Source organism: Mauremys mutica, chromosome 3 (assembly GCF_020497125.1).
Source record: "Mauremys mutica isolate MM-2020 ecotype Southern chromosome 3, ASM2049712v1, whole genome shotgun sequence".
NCBI lineage: Eukaryota > Metazoa > Chordata > Testudines > Geoemydidae > Mauremys > Mauremys mutica.
In genome coordinates, this window is record NC_059074.1 from 80,673,581 (window position 1) to 80,692,314 (window position 18,734).

Genomic DNA, 18,734 nt, shown 5'->3' on the forward strand with positions numbered 1-18,734 from the left:
ACCTGCTTGGGGCAGCCCATTTGCAGGGGCGGCATGGGAGCTGAGAACCAACAGGGGGCTCTGGGAGCTGTAGTTCCTTGGATAGCTACCTGCCTATAGAGCCAGCCCTGAAGCAGGGAAAGAACTACATTTCCCAGCATTCCCTTGGCCACTACCAACTGGAAAGGAAGGAGGGGGACCTCATGCGGCTGCGTGCTGAGAGTGAAGAGTGTTAGGGAGACCATATTTTAACATACAAAAAACAGGACACTCCAGGGGGAGGTAAGCCCCACCCTGCCACCATCCACTCCCTCCGACTGCCCCCCACAGAAACCCCAACCCATCCAACCCCCCCCCCCGCTCCCTGTCCCCTGATCACCCCCTCCCCCTAATTGCCCCCCAGGACCCCACCCCCTATCTAAGCGCCGCTGCTCCTTGTCCCCTGATTGCCCCCTCCTGGGACCCCTGCCCCTAACTGCCCCTTATGACCCCACCCCCTATCTAAGGGCTTGGCTACACTTGAGAGTTGCAGCGCTGGTGGAGGCTTTCCTGGGACGGAGGGCAGCCAAAAATTTTTTTTTTGCTTGGGGCGGCAAAAAACCTAGAGCCGGCCCTGATGGAGGCAGAGAGCGGGTGTGAAGCCTGCTGGGTTGGGAATTTAGAGTTGCTACCAGGAAGGAAATACAGAAAAAAGAACAGAGGAGCTTCACAAAGACAAGGAAGCGTGAGAGAAACAGAGAAAGGCTGATGGAGAAGAAAGGGAAACAAAAGGCAGAAATACGGGAGGCCTAGAAAGAAAGAGTGTTTTCTCACTGAGTGAAAATGTGACAATAAGGCACTGAACAAATAGTAAATAACTAAATCTGTAGTTACTACATAGGGGCCATAATCTCCCCTTGATCTCTGTGCAACCCCTCAGCTCACATCAGTGGCCATTCCCTGGCCTATGGATGATAACTGAACACAGGATTCAGTCCTCTGCAAAGGATTTGGCACCACCGATGTACACAATAAATTATGTTGTAAGTTTTTGGAGGTAGGAGCTGTGAGTTCCAGTGTGTTTGTACCACACCTAGCAGAATGGGGCCTCTGGGCATTACTGCATTACAGATAAGAAATAATGACTGCAGTAGCACAAAATACTTCATGATCTCTTAGGTAGCTTCCTGTTTACAAGGCAATCATTTTATCCTTGGCTAACTGAACTCTGAGACCAAAGGCTGAGGAGCTTATTAGCTCAGGGTACGATTACTACCAGGTTGGCAAGAAATATGATCAAGTTTTTGTTACACTGAAATGCTCACTTACTTCCTTGCTGCCATGCTGGGGGCAGTTTTCAAACATCTCTTCTTCCCTCTCATGGATGGAGGGGGGTTCCGCAGGATGGAGCACGCAGCTTAAGGTTGTATTAACTTCAGAGAGCATTTCCCACAGGGTAGTGCAAATGGCCCTGGCCCCATTTCTCTCTCTACTCACAGATCCTCGACCTCTTAGGAGGCTGTGTCCCGGGTCCATAGTAGGGGAACAGCTGACCTCCTTCCCCTCCCCACCCCCCACATGGGCTTGATTTCTTTTTGAATTATATGTAGTTTATTGGAATGAAAGGGGATGATAAGACTGGGGGGGGGGAGGGAGGGCTAAGCTTTAGAGCTAAACAAATAAAACTTCTATTGAGAAGGAGGGCTAGTCTTTCCTGAGCAAGTGGATGTATGTGCGTAGGAGAAATTGAGAGAACAGGACTGATGGAGCTGAGAAGGGCTGGAAAGTTGAGATGGCTAGGCTGTTTCAGCATATGGAAGGAGACCTCTGAAAGGTGCACGAAATCCAACTTCAGGGATCTGCATTTAATACATTTATTTTTAAATAAGTGTGCCACTGTGGGTCAGTGACTGTATATTATCCCTGTGCTCTCACTGACTGACATAATTCTATTTCAATACTTGAAATATGCAGCAAAGATCACAAATAGAACCTTTTATAGCATTCCTGTGCTTCAGCATCTCCAATGGAAAATATTTGTCTATAGTACTATCTGCGATTACAGGAGTATACAAGTTAACATTATTAATTATTGAAAATCAGCTGTTCTAAGATTTATTAGCGGGGAAGAGTAATCTGAGACAGCTACGTGTATTATTTAAAACCCCCAAAATTAAATGAGTAAATCATGGCCATATTGCAGTCCTCACCATCCTTAAATTAATGGAAAAGATCCCAAAGGGAGGAAAAGCTCAATGAGATTCATATAACAGAATGTGCTCCAAATGTACCCTTTGTGAAAGAAGTAGGAGGCCCAGTCTCCACTCCTGCAGATCTCAGGGGATTGGCTGGAGGTCCTGGCCATATATACTGAAGCCCTCTGCCTTTCCATTAGCTCTGGGAGCCTGTGCAAACTCTCCCCTATTCCCTGATAATGGAGCTATGCTACAAGAACTACATCTGTTGACATCTGGTTCAGGTACCTTACAAAATGGAAGGTGTTACTGAATTAAATGGCAAGCATAGTACAGTCACTATAGAACTCCTTGTATTGTTTAATTTAAGATTCTGCACTGAGAACCACATAGGCATGCCCAATTGTGGTCTCAATATTTATTTTACTACACTCTCAATGTTCAATGTGCTTTGGAATTCAGTATGGAAAATGTATAATTTCACTACAGAAGTTGCCGGTGGGGGAGAGGGGGGCAGGAAAGAGTTGCAACTTTTGGCAACTAAGTAGAGGACAAGTGGGGCTTTTGGTTCTTGGAAAGGTGTCAGAGGCAGTTTGACACTGTGGAATAATCACATTGGGCTGGATTCTCCTGTCTGATTATTTGGCACAAAGTGGTCTTAAAACTTGAAGATGACCAGCTGAGATTTCCCCTATGTAGAGAACTGCCTCTGCTGCAGGCCACACCCATTCTTCACCTCCTCCTCCAGTGTAAGCAGATGTGGGATGGGGAGTGCATATGAGGAACCAAAGCTTCACTACGCTTGATCCTCCAAAGTGGTGTAAGGTCCTTGAGTGGTGTAAGTTAGAGCTGCTCCTGTGCAGCTTCACTTTATACCAGAGTTGGGCAGCTGATCATCAGGGAGCTACAACCTGCTTCCTCCAGCATTCCATTCCACTGCACTCAAGAAGTGCTCCAGCAAGGTGGAGAATCTACTCCACTATGTGGATGCTTCTGCTAAAATAATCAGTAGTGAAATTTAATGTTTACATTTCGGTCCTAATTCAGCAAACTATTTACATATGCGCCTAACTTTGAGCACAAGTAGTCCTACTGAAGATATGCCATGCTTGGAGTAAGGCACATGCTGTTGGACTTTGCTGAATAAGGGCCTAATATATTCATCATTAGGTTCCAGAATTAACACACAATTGATGAGAGAGAGAGAGAGAAAAAATCATATATCTAAGAACTACTGTTTTAGGTTCCTTGCATGCTCAGGAAGATAAAATACATCAGTTCACACTTAGGTCATGTTCATAAGATTATTTTTGCAACTGTAAGGGCTAGAAAATTGTTTAAATAGTCTTCATAATTTCGTAGTATGGGGTACATTCAGTGCTAAATCCCATGACATCCTACAACACATGGGGTCCTAGTAATTATACTGCACAAAGGCCCTAACCCTGCAAACACTTAAGCACATGCACAACTTTACTACCATGAATAGTTCCATTGATTTCAGTGGGACCACTCCGTGTAGTAAAATGAAATGTGTGTTAGTATTTGCAGTGTTAGCACCTTAGTGTATTTCTTTTCCCTCCATTTCCTATTCATTATGTTCAATTTGCTATCAATACTAAGATGATCAAGTACAAATTAATTGCTGATATAATTGGGTACAACTATTTTGACATTAGCAGTGGTACGACCATTTACTCATGTGGCAAACATGAGCCTTCATTGTCTAGTAGGCAGTAGAAAAAGTTTCAACCAATAATAATGGCAACGAATAATAATACTTAAAATGTTACCTTAAACCTTTAAAAAAAAAAGCCTTAATTTACAACGCTTGGGGCTTTCCTACAGGATATTTCTAAAACTGTAGAGACTGTTATTTCTGTTGCTTCTGTTTCTTTCATTGAAATATTGAAGAAAGCTTATCTTAGAGTAGGCAGACATACTGTATATTCTATCTATAAGGTATAGTATCTGCAGCTCTTATAAAATATTAACTATTGCTTTTTGTGCTTGTTATTTGAAAATACAAAATAAGAAAAATAATCTACTTCAGATACCATCTCAAACCAGATACAAAAACTACAGTACACTGGATACATAGACCTGATTTCATGTACTTCACGTTTAAACAGCTGTTATAATCTGCAATAGATTGAAGTTTGTGTGAAGCAGCCAGTCAAAATCATGTGGCAGAGAGATGCCCTTTCCAAAAGGATGCTATCTAGCTGTAGTCAGTGAGAGTTCTGTGCTAGATTCGGGGGGTGGAGAGGGTAGAAGGAGTGTAAAACTCCTAGGTTCACTTTGCTCTGTCTGGAGATTATTGTCACATGAAGTCAAGTATCAGAGGGGTAGCCGTGTTAGTCTGGCATCCGACGAAGTGGGGATTCACCCACGAAAGCTCATACTCCAAAACGTCTGTTAGTCTATAAGGTGCCACAGGATTCTTTGCTGTTGTCACATGAAGTGAGTTTAAGTGAAGGATTTCAAAAATAAAGTTGCCTCTTCAAAACACATTTTTTCCACTAAACCTTTCAACAACAACCAGTGTTGGATTCTTGTACCACCAGTGATAATTATAGGGAATTCTTTCATTTTGGTCCTCGCCTCAGGTAGGAGAGCTAGTATAGACCTGTTACTACTCTGTCCTGCAGGACACAATGCTCTAGACTAGAGTTTACACTATTACTAGCACTGGTGGAGCTGCACTGGTGCTAGATCAGTGGAGGGAGAACTTCTTAAAATTTCAGTGTAAACGGGCTTCAGGATTTGATCTGCTTTGTGCCTTGACTGGATTACGAACAAGTCAGGGCAGAGACTCTGACTTTTTCTTTGTAAAGTACCAAGCGTACTCTGATAGCACTTGATCATTATACTGAACAGTTTTGAAAAAAACATTAAAATACAGAAAACTATAAACCATCTGAGCAAAATTGCCCCTCCACAGAACGGTTTTCAAAGAATTTCATGGCTGCGACAGCAGGTGTTTAAGACTCTGACTGGAAACCCACAAAAGAAAGGAAATTCTGAATTAAGGCTCGTTATGGGGGCCTATTCTCTCTTCCATACGTACATGTTAATAGGAGTTATGCACGCATATCAAGAGGAGAATAGACCCCCATAATGAGCCTTAACTCAGAACTTCCTTCCTTTTGTGGGTTTAAGTGAGAGTCTTAAACACCCACAGGCAGTGCTGGGAAAGCATTCTTTTTAAGCACACTCCTACTTAGATGGTTTATGTTTGTTGTATTTTTCTTCTCCATTATCATACTGTGAGGTAACTCTTCCTTCTGTTTGTTACTCATTTGAACTCGTACGCTTTTTGCGACACACTACTGCTTGTGTTGGAGATGTGTGCGGCCTTACAGCATAGGCTGCAATACCAAGTAATACTAGCGCGTCCTAGAGGAACACTGTTAGGTTAAAAATCACATTTGAGTCTGAAATTGCTTTACTCACTACGGCTACAAGTAACACCCAAGGTTGTTTCTAATAGAAAGAGAGTAGAGAAAGAGTGTCTATTTTTTTTCATTTGTTTACTTTGTGTGTAGTCAGTTTGTGTTTCCCCCTTTCTAAGGCCCGCTCCTGCAACTGGATATAAATGGGTCAGTCCTTCTTGGACCTGTGTAGAGTCTCACTGAGGTCAGGAGGGTGGTCCGTGTTCAGAGCACTGTCATGCATGGATGTGATTGCAAGATGTATATAAAGTAATGGGAGAGTGGGGGCAATTGAACTAGTCAGGAAACCACTGACATTTTTTTAAAACAAAAGTGGGAATTAAAAAAAAAAATTACCAATATTGTTTCACGTATTTCAACCAACTCTATAAAAACTGTTTTAGAGGGCAAACATTTGATCTTTCCTATTTGTTTCCAGGCCACTTTCTTTCATTATGCTTCAAAATAGTGGTGCATCCTCAAAGAATCTTTTTATGGGGAAGCTGCCAGTATAATAAACATTTACAAAGTAAATCAGAGGAGTGTCGTGTCCCTCTGTAACATTGTGGAGCTGCAAAGATATATTGTAGCGGGGTGCAATGTGAAACAATTTGGGTTTTCTTTCCATATAATAAGCAATGCATAGTGTAAAACAAATCATACATGCTTAATAGTTGATTATCAAGGTTTGGTAGCTGTCTTTTAAATATCTTTTAAATTACATTTTAATGTTTTTTAAATGTCATAGGTGTCCATAGTAAAATTTGCGTGTTGTTTACAAATGAAAGCTTTGTTGTTAAAGTAGAGCAATACAAAAACATTTTAAACCATAGTTAGTGCTCTAAATAAAAGAGGATTTAAAAGTTTAACCAAAATTAGTTTAAAAACAAAATCTAATAAGCAAAAACAAAATAGATAACACTTATATACCACATATCAGCTTCCAGCTGTTTGCTTTCCAAATTAAAAGATCTGAAAAAAAGGGTTTATAACCTAAACGCTGGCATAGCTTTAGTTATGACAGCATAAATTTATATATATACAAACAAAAAGTCTCTGAGATATAAAGACAAATGCACATCACCTTGACTGATGCCCTTTGTGAGCAGCACACTTCTCTGATCCATGTTGACTATCCCATTTGGAACACTTATCTTTATGGTTATGACAAGGACAAAATGTTGTTGTTGGACAAGGGTTCTCAAACTGTGGGGATCATGAGGTTATTACATGGGGGGTCGCGAGCTGTCAGCCTCCAGCCCAAACCCTGCTTTGCCTCCAGCATTTATAATGGTGTTAAATATATTAAAAAGTGTTTTTAATTTATAAGGGGGGGGGTCGCACTCAGAGGCTTGCTATGTGAAAGGGGTCACCAGTACAAAAGTTTGAGAACCACTGTTGTAGGACAACAGGCTGTCTTCTAATGTTTTTCCATGTGGCTGCTGTAGCACCAATGAGGTGCTGCTGTATCTGTGAGTGAACTCAGGGCCGGAAAAATGGGATTATGATTATTTATTATTTGTATTATCATAGCACCAAGAAGCCCTAGTACCTGCCCCAAAGATCTTACAATCAAAGTATAAGACAAGAGACAACAGATGGATACAGACAGACGGGACGAGCACAAGGAAACAATGTGACAATACTGGTCAGCATGATAGGCAGTGGTCTCAGCATACCAGCAGCCACTGTCCAGTTTTTTGTAGCATCACAGCAAAGGAGAGTTTTAAGGAGGATGTTTACAGTGAGTTCCTCACAACTCTGAGGAACAGCATGAGAAAAGGCATAAAGGTGCTTGTTTTAAAATATAACAATAAGGACAAATGCAAAGTACTCCACTTAGGAAGGAACAATCAGTTGCACACATACAAAATGGGGAATAACTGCCTTAGAATGAGTATTGCAGAAAGGGATCTGGGGGTCATAGTGGATCACAAGCTAAATATGAGTCAACAGCTAAGTTGCCTCTAAGCTGCATGGCTGCCCAGCAGTCTGTCAAGGGCTGCACACTTCAGGGGCCCCTTCCCCCCCACTGCACTGCTCCTGCTCTCTGCCTTGGAGCCCCTGGCCAGCTGTTCCGCTTACTGTGCAGAGCGTGTGTGTGTGTGTGTGTGAGGGGAGTGGGGTGCTGATGTCAGAGTGTCCCTCTCCCCCCGCCCTGTACCCCATCTCCGTGGGGGTGGGGAGACACAACAGGGCTCTGGAGTGAAGCATGGGATGGAGCTTATTGGCAGCTGCTGCTGTGTCTGAACAAGCAGGCTTCAGACTGGTGAGTGCCAATCTATTTAAAGGGGCAGCTTACTTAATGGGGAAGCGCGCGTCACACACACGCGCACACACACACACACACACACACACACCCCTGTGTGGCTCTGTCTCACATACACTCTATCTTTCACACTCATCTCCCAACACATACTTGTATTGTTGTTGTTATTTCTTGTTACAGTACTTCCTGCAATGCACATATATTCTCTGTAATTTTATACTGTCAAAGTGCTGTTATTTCAGTTTTTTGACTGGTCTATGCATTTTATAATTTTTATTTCTCTCTTACACTTAAATTTAATTCTTTGAGTAGTGAGTTCTAAAATGCCTAACCTGGCCTGGCTGGAGTAATTATCCCTATGGTAACTTTTTAAAAATATATATTATAGCTAGGTTTTTTGTTTCTACTGGTGGCGCACATCTGCACATTATCTGGATATTGGTGCACATAACACAATTCATTTCACACATGGATAGAAAAAAATTAGAGGGAACATTGGCAGTGTAATACTGGTGCAAAGAAAGCAAACATCTTTCTGGGATGAATTAGCAGGAGTGTTGTAAGCAAGACACAAGAAGAAATTCTTCTGCCCTATTCCTCATTGATTAGGCCTCAAGTGGAGAATTGTGTCTCGTTCTGGTCAGCACATTTCAGGAAAGATGTGGACAAATTGGAGAAAGTCCAGAGAAGAGCAACAAAAATGATGAAAGGTCTAGACAACATGACCTACGAGGGAAGACTGAAAAAAATTGAGAAGAGAAGACTGAGAGTACATAAAAGGTTGTTACAAGGAAGAAGGAGAAAAAATGTTCTCCTTAACCTCTGAGGTTAGGACAAGAAGCAATGGGCTTAAATTGCAGCAAAGGCAGTTTAGGTTGGACAGTAGGAAAAACTTCCTACCTGTCAGGGTGGTTAAGCACTGGATTAAATTGCCTAGGGAGGTTGTGGAATTGCCATCATTGTAGATTTTTAAGAGCAGGTTAGACAAACACCTGTCAGGGATGGCCTAGATAATCCTTAGTTCTGCCATGAGTGCAGAGAACTGGGGACTGGATGACCTCTCGGGGTCCCTTCCAGTCCTGTGATTCTATGAAATGGGCAGTGAAGGTCTGTATCATGGGCCAGCTGGAGGCAGGAGTCCATTTCAATCAATGGCTGAATGTGTCCTCCCCTGCTCATACTGTGAATTTATAATGGTGCCTAGAAATCACACATATGTGACATGAGTCCCCCTAATTCTATCCCGATATTTTAAAGCAGAGTGCTTCTTCCTGGATCATTTTTGCAGATCACACAGGCTAATATAATAAATACTGTGTTCCACTTTGATCACTTTGGAACATCCTTATCAGCACCTTTACCTTCATTCCCAGCAGCTGCCAAAAGCATAAAGTGGGGTACAGATAACTGCACACTCCTCCCTTTCATGTCTTTTCCTTTTAAACAGTGGACACTAAGGCCATCTACACTGCAGCTGGGAGTGAGCCTCCCAGTGCGGGTTAACAGGCTTGCAGGAGCTTTGCTCAAGCTAGCAGGCTAAAACTAGCAGACTGGCTATTATGGCTAGCCCCAAGCTCAGAGCCGGGGGTCAGGCAGGCTTGGACTTGAGTTGCTAGCCTAAGCTGCCACTTGTGCTATATCATCCATGCTGCTATTGTTAGCACCCTTGCTCGAGCTGAGTTACCTGGTCTACCTACCTACTCTGGGAGACTCGCTTCCAGCTGCAGTGCAGACATCACCCTTCTGACCAGGAGAGGCCAGTGTTTGCTCCACGCTTCACACTTGTTATGACCTCTCGGTCCAATAACTAACTCTACCCGAGCTGCAGGATTGGTCATGCCCAAGCACTCCTCATCCTAACCATTGGATCCATGAATCTGCTGCGCTTGTAGCTGCTGAAAAACCTGCAATTCCTTCCCTAAAGACAGCCAGATCCCTTTGTCAGCCTGTACTGATATTGTGACTCATAGTACCTTGGAATCCAGTAATACATTTCCCGTACCACCATGAACGGCTACTGCTCAGTAAACTGTGGGAGCCCAGTAGGTAGGAGTTCTTTTACTGTGTGCATGCCTGTGTGTGTATTCACGTAGTTTCTTCCAAATGAGGATTTCAAACAGGTTTACAATCATTAGTTTAATCTCACAGTACCCTGTGAGACAGGTAAGTATTTGATAGTGTCTACTTTACAGATAGGGAAACTGAGGCATGGAAAAATTAAGTGACTTCATTTGCTCAAGCCCACACAGGAAGTCTGCAGAGATAGGAACAGGAGCCAAATCTTCCTGTCTCAGTGTGGCTTCCATACCTTAACCATAAGACTAGCCTTCCTCCCAGTACTTCCCACAGAAGATATTACAATGGGGATGCCAGGCTCAATTGACACAAATGAGGGTCCTAGCAGGCTAGTATAGACTCACTGTCCCCCCAACTTCCCTTGCGATGTTGGACAACTTGCTGTCTATATGTGGTCAAGAGCATCCCTTGGTGTTCTCCAACTCTACCCTATACGTGGTTGAATGGAGAAATGTTGACCATTGACGGCTTTAGTGTCCAGCTACCTTCCAGACCACTACAGAGCATCCTACCTCCACAGTTAAGATTGCTTCCCTTTGTTGACTCTATGGTTAGCCAAGAGAGTGCCGGCTGGGTAGCTTGTATGAGTCAATCCAGATGTGTTGTCTATTCTGAAGTATTCACAAGCCAATAACAACAACAAAAAAGTGTTCCCCTCTTCGTTCCCCTTCCCTGTAGTTTTTATAACAAACATAAAAGCCCAGTCCAAGTATTGGGTATTGCCAGTGATTCTGTAATATTCACTTTATATTCCCACTAATCTTGTCTATGTTAAATATAACACTTTGAATAAACATTTAATAAGAGCAGAGTCTTATTATTGTCTTCTTTTTTTACATTCTGTTCTGTTTCACTTAACTTGCTAACCATTTCATCCAAGTTTTTTATTCAGCAGATTTATCCTTGGATATAGATTTAGTATTATACAGCATTCAAAGGATTTGAGATGAGGAGTGAAATCCTGGCCCCATTCAAGTCAATTGCAAAACTCCCATTGACTTCATTGGTGCAGGATTTCACACTAGAAGTATATACCAAAAGATTATCAGTGTTGCTGTTTTGTTTCTCTGACCCTGGTGATAATGATTTGCTTTTCTTGGATCAAAGAATAAATCCATACTAAGATCATACTAACAAGATAAGTTTTACTGGCAATGAATGCTAACTTAGCAGTTCCCTTGGAGTAACTGAATTACCTTTTGCAATTCATTTTGTCAGCAGCTCCTTTTTCATTCTTTTTGCTCATTATTCTTTACTTCTGCTAGTTTGAAAATTAATCTATCCTTTCCCCCCCTTTTCTTTTATAGGTTGCATTTTGATTATCAACTAGAACTCAATATCTAGGCTCATTTAGAGAGGGAGCATTTGCTCTCTTTTCTTCCTATTTTTAAAAAAACAACTATTAGCTTTGTCTTCTCTATTTCTATTAAAATGCCTAAAACTGCAGAAAGTTTCTACAGAGAATTGTATGAGCATACAGCACTTGTAGATTTGTGCAGCCCAAAAGCCCATATCAATTCAGCAGAGAATAAGGAAATTATTATTTCAATTTTGTTCATATCCAAAAAGAGAATCTCATTATTTCTTAAGCTTGAAGAATGTTTTCCCCATGACCATAAGTGTAGTATCTTTAGTAGATCTTATTAAAGGAACCCAATTCAACCTGTGTCTTGTAGGATAAACATAACAGGAAAGTTAATATTGTCCTGTTATTATAATTGTCAACTTTGTTTTTAAGGCAATAGTAACCAAGAATATTTTTCCTATTTACAGAGCAAGCTTTACATGGAAGGATTTAGAAGCCTAAAGGAAGGCGAACCAGTGGAATTTACTTTTAAGAAATCTTCCAAAGGCCTTGAATCAATACGGGTAACAGGCCCTGGTGGGAGCCCCTGTTTAGGAAGTGAGAGACGACCCAAAGGGAAGACAGTACAGAAAAGAAAACCAAAGGGAGATAGGTAATTACTTTACTTTGTTACTCTCCTCCCCTCCATCCCACCTTCTTCTTTGCAAGTTTTTCTGAATGTTGTATTTTCAATACTCATTCATATGTGACAGGAAACCCTTCTGTGCAAGTTTGGTTTGTACAAGTAGCTAAGCACTTTGATTAGATAGCCTGATCTGTATATGTAGAAATACGTTTTGCTCACTTGATCACTTTCATTTTTAAAATCCTTGCGTACTGAGTTGGGGAGAGCTTGCAAAGGAATGTTAAGGTTATATTGAAAATATTGTGATTGGACTAAAAAGAGAGGTCACCCTGAAGACAGGTGAAGCGATGTAGTGCTCAGTTGAGATAAGAGCCTGCAGAACTGATGGCTGCATGCTGATTGCTTTGTTACATGGACATCGTTAGTACTGTACATCTGAAGAAGAAGATTTATTTTGTGCAATTTAGGTTGAAAAGCTAATGTTAACTTGGAATGTAAGTTGGTTAGTTATATTTTCACTTAATGAACCAAGTTCTGGACGCTTCCAAATGCCTTAATTTATGGTGGTCTGCAGAACAGCTCATGGGTTTTTTAAAGTAATTTTACAGATTATGGGCCAAATCCCAGAGCTGCACTCATTCACACCAGCTCAGGATTTGACCCTTTATCCACTCCCAGTTCAACTCTGCATCTAATGGTCTGAAGAAGTTTCATGATGCTTTTGACTATGCTGCTATAAAGACATAGCTTTAGTCCAGGGGGTATTTTCCACTCAAAAGCTGCTGCATGATGTGAATTTCAATGGCACCTAAGTCTCCATACTTTCCACAGCTTTGCCCAGGACGATAGCCATGGCAATTGGGCTCAAGAAAAGGACACCTTGTGAAGCACCGATCATGCTTAGTGCATCCCTGAATGTCCAGACTTGAGCATCCCAACAGCCAGCCTTTACCCTGAGGTATTCAACCAAGGAAGAAAATTTACAGGGATAGCATGGCTCACAGATTATGTGAGTTCTGAAACAAAGTACAGTTTTGCAAGAAGAAAGGGTACCAAAGAGTCCCCCCAGAAGGAGGAAAGATCTCCCTTACCCTTCCTCTGTCTCTTCAGCCTACTGTGGTAGTGCCTAGAGGCCATAATCAAGATGAGGATGCTGCTGTGCTAGGTGCTGTACATACATGTAGTGAGAGACACTTCCTGTCTCAAAAGAGCTTAACATCTAAATGCACAAGATACACAAAGGCTGGGAGAAAGGAACTATTACATCCCCATTTTACAGGTCAGGAACTGGGGCAGAGATACAAAATCAATGACTTGCTCATGGTAACACAAAGTGTGTGGCAGAGTTGGGAATTGAGCCCCAATGTCCTGAGTACCAGTGCAGCACCTTAGCCACAAGACTCCACTGCCTCTTGTGTTGAGTGTCTACTGAAAGTTGATTGTTTTTGAGAAAGTTGATGACAAAACCTTTAAACTGATTGTGAATTAGGGAGAGTGAAAAAAATAAACACTCTTCTGTTCTTAGAATTCTAACCACACTAAAATGTCTGAAGTTTAAAATTTGGAAGTAGGCATCAGTAATAAGAAGGGTCTGTCAGTAATTCCAGCTCTTAGCTGTAACCAAAATTTAAAAAGAGAGCAAAATACTTAGTACACTCCTAATGAAATCCAGGAATCTCAGCGCAGTCACCGCTGGGTGGGAGCAGGAGGAGAGCATTGTCTTTATTAAATATGAAAGACTGCCCCATAAACACTACTGCAAGTTTAATTCTTGGTGCTCTGGTTAAATAACAAAATATTAATCTGATTAACTGTCACTTCGGCCTGCTTTTTATCTGAGGCCTGTTCTACACCTAAACATTAGATTGAACTAGCTACATAGCTCAGAGGTGTGAAAATTTTAGCACCCTGTGCATCATAGTTAGGTTCACTTAACACCCACTGTAGACACAGCTAGGTCAGCAGAAGAATTTTTCCAAACTACCACCTCTTGGAGAGGTGGATTAACTACATTGACAGAAACAGGGCAGTTATCGAGTGATCCATCCCCTGTTGTCCAATCCCAGCTTCTGGCAGTCAGAGGCTTAGGGATATTCAGAGCATGGGGTTGTGTCCCTGACCAGGTTAGCTAATAGCTATTGCTGGACCTATCCTCCATGAACTTATCTCATTCTTTTTTAATCCAGTTATATTTTTGGTTTTCACAACATCCTGGCAACGAGTTCCACAGGTTGACTGTGCATTGTCACAACAAAAGGATACAGATCTCCCATCCTTTCCTCCAAGACATTTCTCGACATTTGTTCCCTCCCATGTCACCCACATGCCCTAACCATGGTTGCCTTCTTCAAGCTCTCTCAGCCAGCCCTGTCTCCCAGTTCTTTCCTCCACTGATCAAATGACCACCCTATGTTCTTTTCTCTACCAGACTTCCACCCATCCACCTTCCAAATGTGGTTCCATCTGCTCCTCCTGCCCCATCACATGCCCTCCCTTTCAAGTTCTCATTCCAACACCTCTATTCTTGCACATCTCTCTCTGACCCTCCAACTCCCACCCCTATTCCCCCCAAATCCCTCTAAATTTGAGACAGCGTTCCTAACAAATAAAACACTAAATTAACCCCCTGGAGCATGATTTATTCAGGGGGTGGAATTGGAAGTTATCAGCCCCTGTATCATGGAACTTTTTTTAATTACCTGCCCAGTGCAGCTAGTTATATGACCTTGCACAAGCAGCAGTTTGACCCAAGTCCCATCTGCAGTACCATTTTACCCTCACCTCTGCTTACCTCACACCAGATACCTCAGTTTTACCTCAGCTGACTGACCAGACTGTGGGCTGTTAGGGACCATCTCTTGTAGGATCCTCAGCTGCAGATTGTTCCTCAGATTCCAATATTAAACCTCCAGGGGACTTTTTAAACTGACCTCTGACTCGGGGTATATCTAACACTGCAACTGTGCTGGTGTAGCACTTTCATGCAGACACTTCCTACATAGACAGAAAGGGGGTTCTGTTCCTTTCCTCTGAAGCACCTGGCATTGGCCATTGTTGGAAGACAGGATACTTGGTTAGATGGACCATTGGTCTGACCCGATATGGCCATTCTGATGTTCTTATGACATGGTATCAGCACATCACTGCCAAGAGGTTAATGTTTACTACAGCCCTATGAGGTAGATAACATTTACAGTTCTGCCATTTTGCAGAAAAGGAAAGACATAGATGTTTAGTAACATAGTTATTGCAGCTCCATGTCGTTTGCTCAATCCACTTGAACACACTGCCTCTTGAAAGAAACTCTCATAAATCCGTATCCTAAAATTAAGAAATTTGATCTTTTCTTTTCCCCTTTGCTTATAACTTTGCTATACTTTAACCATTGGAGATTAACTTTGTTTGCGCTCTATTTGATTTTATTTATTGATTTATTTATATTTTGTGGGGGGAAAGTTTAGCAAAAACTTTGCAGCCATTTCCAAGAGGATCAGGAAAAAATAGGCAGTTTTACACTGTTTAAAGAAACATTTGGAAACATTTTTAAGAACCCCAGCGAGTGCATGCTTTGGAGCAGGAATTTGAAATTTGGTTGGGGGATAACCCTGGAGTCAGAGAGATGCTTTTTCTGTCCCTGTAAAAATCCAGCCAGATTTGGCTGAGTTATAAGCCTCTGAAAATTGCCATTTTCATCTACCCAGTAGATTTTAGAGATGCACTAAGCATGCTGTAATCCCACAGAGCTCCCAAATGCCAACTGCGTGAGCATGCCCCCAAGTCTCCCTCTGTCCTCCATAGTAGGCAGAACTAGAGCTCCAGACTGGACACAGAGGCACCCTCAAGACCCTTTTGGCCTAAGGGAAAGTGGGCTGGTTGGCAGCCAAAAGATCTTCTGTTGAGTGGTGTTAATAATTCTTTGTACTTCACAGCCATTGTTATGGAGCAAGATCTCACACCCCTATTTTAGGAAGCAGGCAAATACTATTTCCCTCATTTTTCAGCTGGGATACTTGAGAGGTTGCATAAAATCTCTTCTGTCAGAGCTGGGCTCACAACCCTGTAGCTCATAGGTAGGGTGACCAGATGTCCCGATCTTATAGGGACAGTCCTAATTTTTGGGTCTTTTTTTTATATAGGCTTCAGTTACCCTCCACCCCGTGTCCCGATTTTTCACACTTGCTATCTGGTCATCCTACTCATAGGGAAGATTCACATCTCATCCACTTAGCCATACTGCCTTTCAGCAACCCCCTGGGTCCAAGCTCAGATGGTTAGCCTGGATCTCTGCTTGGAGCCGCAGTGTCCACACTGCTAATTTTAGTGCACTACCTGGAGTCGAGCTAGCATGAATCTGTCAGCCTGGGCTGGGAGGCATGCTCCTGGCTGCAGCATAGACATTTCCTCTGCTCCAATGGACTTCCACCAGTAAGGGGGTCTGGGTGCTTAAGACCCCCTGCAGAAGCAGAGGGCACAGAGAAGTTCTCAGCTCCAGCAACCGCAGCGTAAGACACATTCTCCCGTCTCTTTCTCATTACTCACGAAAAAAGTTGGCAGCATGCCAGAATGCCAGCTGACTGTGAACATTCTAAAGAGCCATAGTCATACCACTGCCCAAGTGGTGGCAGCAGATTCTGCACTGGGAAACCCTGGGAGCTACCAGCTGTGGTAGCCATGGGAGAGGGGAGAAGAACCAGGCTAGACTGAGCTCCCCACATAATTCCCCCAGACCCACATGTGGACCCAGTAGTCTATCCCCTTTCGGGGCAGGGTAGGAGACTCCCACGTCCTGCGGGGAGGAAGAGAGCAAGGCCAGGCTGGGCTTCACCCCTCAACCCAGCACATGGCACCAACAGCTCCCCTCTGGGATAACAGCCCGTCTCCTGCTGCCCGCTAATGCACGTAGCTCTGTAGTTCAAATGGTAGTAGGTCTAGACTACAGTGCTGAAGTTGAATGCATAAGGTGACAGAGTTAAGGCTGCACAGGCAACTGTAAATCTGGCATTTCTAACTTTTGAGGGCTTTGCAACCTAAATAACTTGCTTTTAATATCTTTTTTATTGTAATATATAGACACATTTTTAACTGCCAGCCCAGCAAACTCACTTGAATATGATCTAAAAGTCTAGTGGGATTCTTTCTAGCTAATGTACCATCACAGTAAAAGATTCTGCCCTCAGTTACACCTCTGCAACCAGACTGTTTTCAGTATCCTTGCACATATAAAGAAGAGGGCAGCACTTGGCCCTTATCCAGCAAAGCACTTACACCATACTTAACATCAAGCATGTGCGCAGGCTCACTGACTTTGATGAGATGGCTCATATGTGTCAGTGTAAACTTTAGTGCTTTGATGAATCAGGGCCTTCAGTTTACCGGGTTTGTAATTCAGTGCTTATCCAAAACAATTCCTGTTGATGTCAGTGAAAGGTGGGATAAAGACAGAGAGGGACCTCCTAGTTATCCGTTCTGTTGATGATGTATGCCTAAGAAGTAACAGACCTCAGATTTCTCATAGCTACATTATAATGAGCAATCTGAACTTTTCTCTAAAGTAGATGCAATACCCAATACATGGAAGCAACACATCTGTTCAGTAGGAAGGTGTCATTTTTATATAGCATCATGTTGAGTCGAAAAAATCAGAACCAGAATCTTTGTATAGCATATGTGTCTCTTAGCTACATAAGTTGTTTTCAGAGTATTGCATTTGTTTTGTTTTGTTTTTTGTAATAAGTATCTTCTACTCAGTTCTTCTGTGTATTCTGACTAGCTTAGGATCCTAGGTGTGATTTGCTTGCGCATGCAACAGTATTTTCAAACTGTCATCAGATTTTTTTATACTTTTACTTCAATCATTTTATATTTTAACTTTGTATTGTCCATGTTTATGATACTCAGCACTATTTGGGTTTTCTTTTTTTACTTTATATCCAGATTCCTTGTTTTATTTATTTATTTTGCACTTTCCTTTCCTTTAGTCCAGTGGTTCTCAAACTTTTGTATTGGTGATCCCTTTCAGACAGCAAGCCTCTAAGTGCGATCCCTCCACCCCCTTATAAATTGAAACACTTTTTTATATATTTAACACCATTATAAATGCTGGAGGCAAAGCGAGGTTTGGGGTGGAGGCTGACAGCTCACGACCCCCCCCCGTAATAACCTCATGACCCCTGGGGGGTCCCGACCCCCAGTTTGAGAACCCCTGCTTTAGTCTGTATGGAAGTCTGTTTTTTGTGTCACTTTTGTGCAGAGAAGTTGAGGCGTTTTTTCAGAAGGGCTACTTGAAAAACTCTTGAAAATGTTATTACAATTTTTTTAATTATTTGTATTTCAGTAGCACCTATGAGCTCCAGTTGTGGACCAGGGCCCCATTGTGCTAGGCACTGAAGAAATACATAACAAAAAATGGCCCTTGCTCCAAACAGCTTACCATCTAAGTATAAGAAAGAGACAGCAGCTGGATACAGAGAGGGGGAGCACAAGGAAACAATGAGACAATATTGGTCAGCATGATAGTTAGGGGTCTCAGCACACTGTTTGTATCCAGTGCTCTTACCAGAAAAGCCTAGGAGAACTATAACTTATAAAGTGATTTAAAAAGAAAGAGTTTTCCTGTATTTTTTAATGTGTTTGATTTGTGCATTTGACAGCACTTTGCATAGTCAGCTTAGCTTTTTGATGAATGTGCACACCCTTCCTGGGGCTCTGCAAGGTGGGGATTTTACCAGGAACAGCAGCAAAACAGCTGAAACTGAAGAGGTAGCAGGCAGGAGTTTGCAGCGGGAGAATGGTGATGGAGGAGGAAAGGTGGGGCCTCACCGTGTTTGACACTGGTGCTCTTGTGCCCATCCAAATAACATCACTAGGGCCC

General features: G+C 42.4%; 1 protein-coding gene across 1 annotated transcript in view; it reads left to right on the plus strand.

Moving 5' to 3' along the window:
• Window positions 1-18,734, plus strand: part of LIN28B (lin-28 homolog B) — a 114,817-nt gene that overhangs the window by 35,296 nt on the left and 60,787 nt on the right. The window contains exon 3 of the mRNA XM_045011020.1: window positions 11,706-11,890. Within this exon, the coding sequence (XP_044866955.1) occupies window positions 11,706-11,890 (185 nt within the window). The remainder of the gene's footprint in view (window positions 1-11,705; window positions 11,891-18,734) is intronic.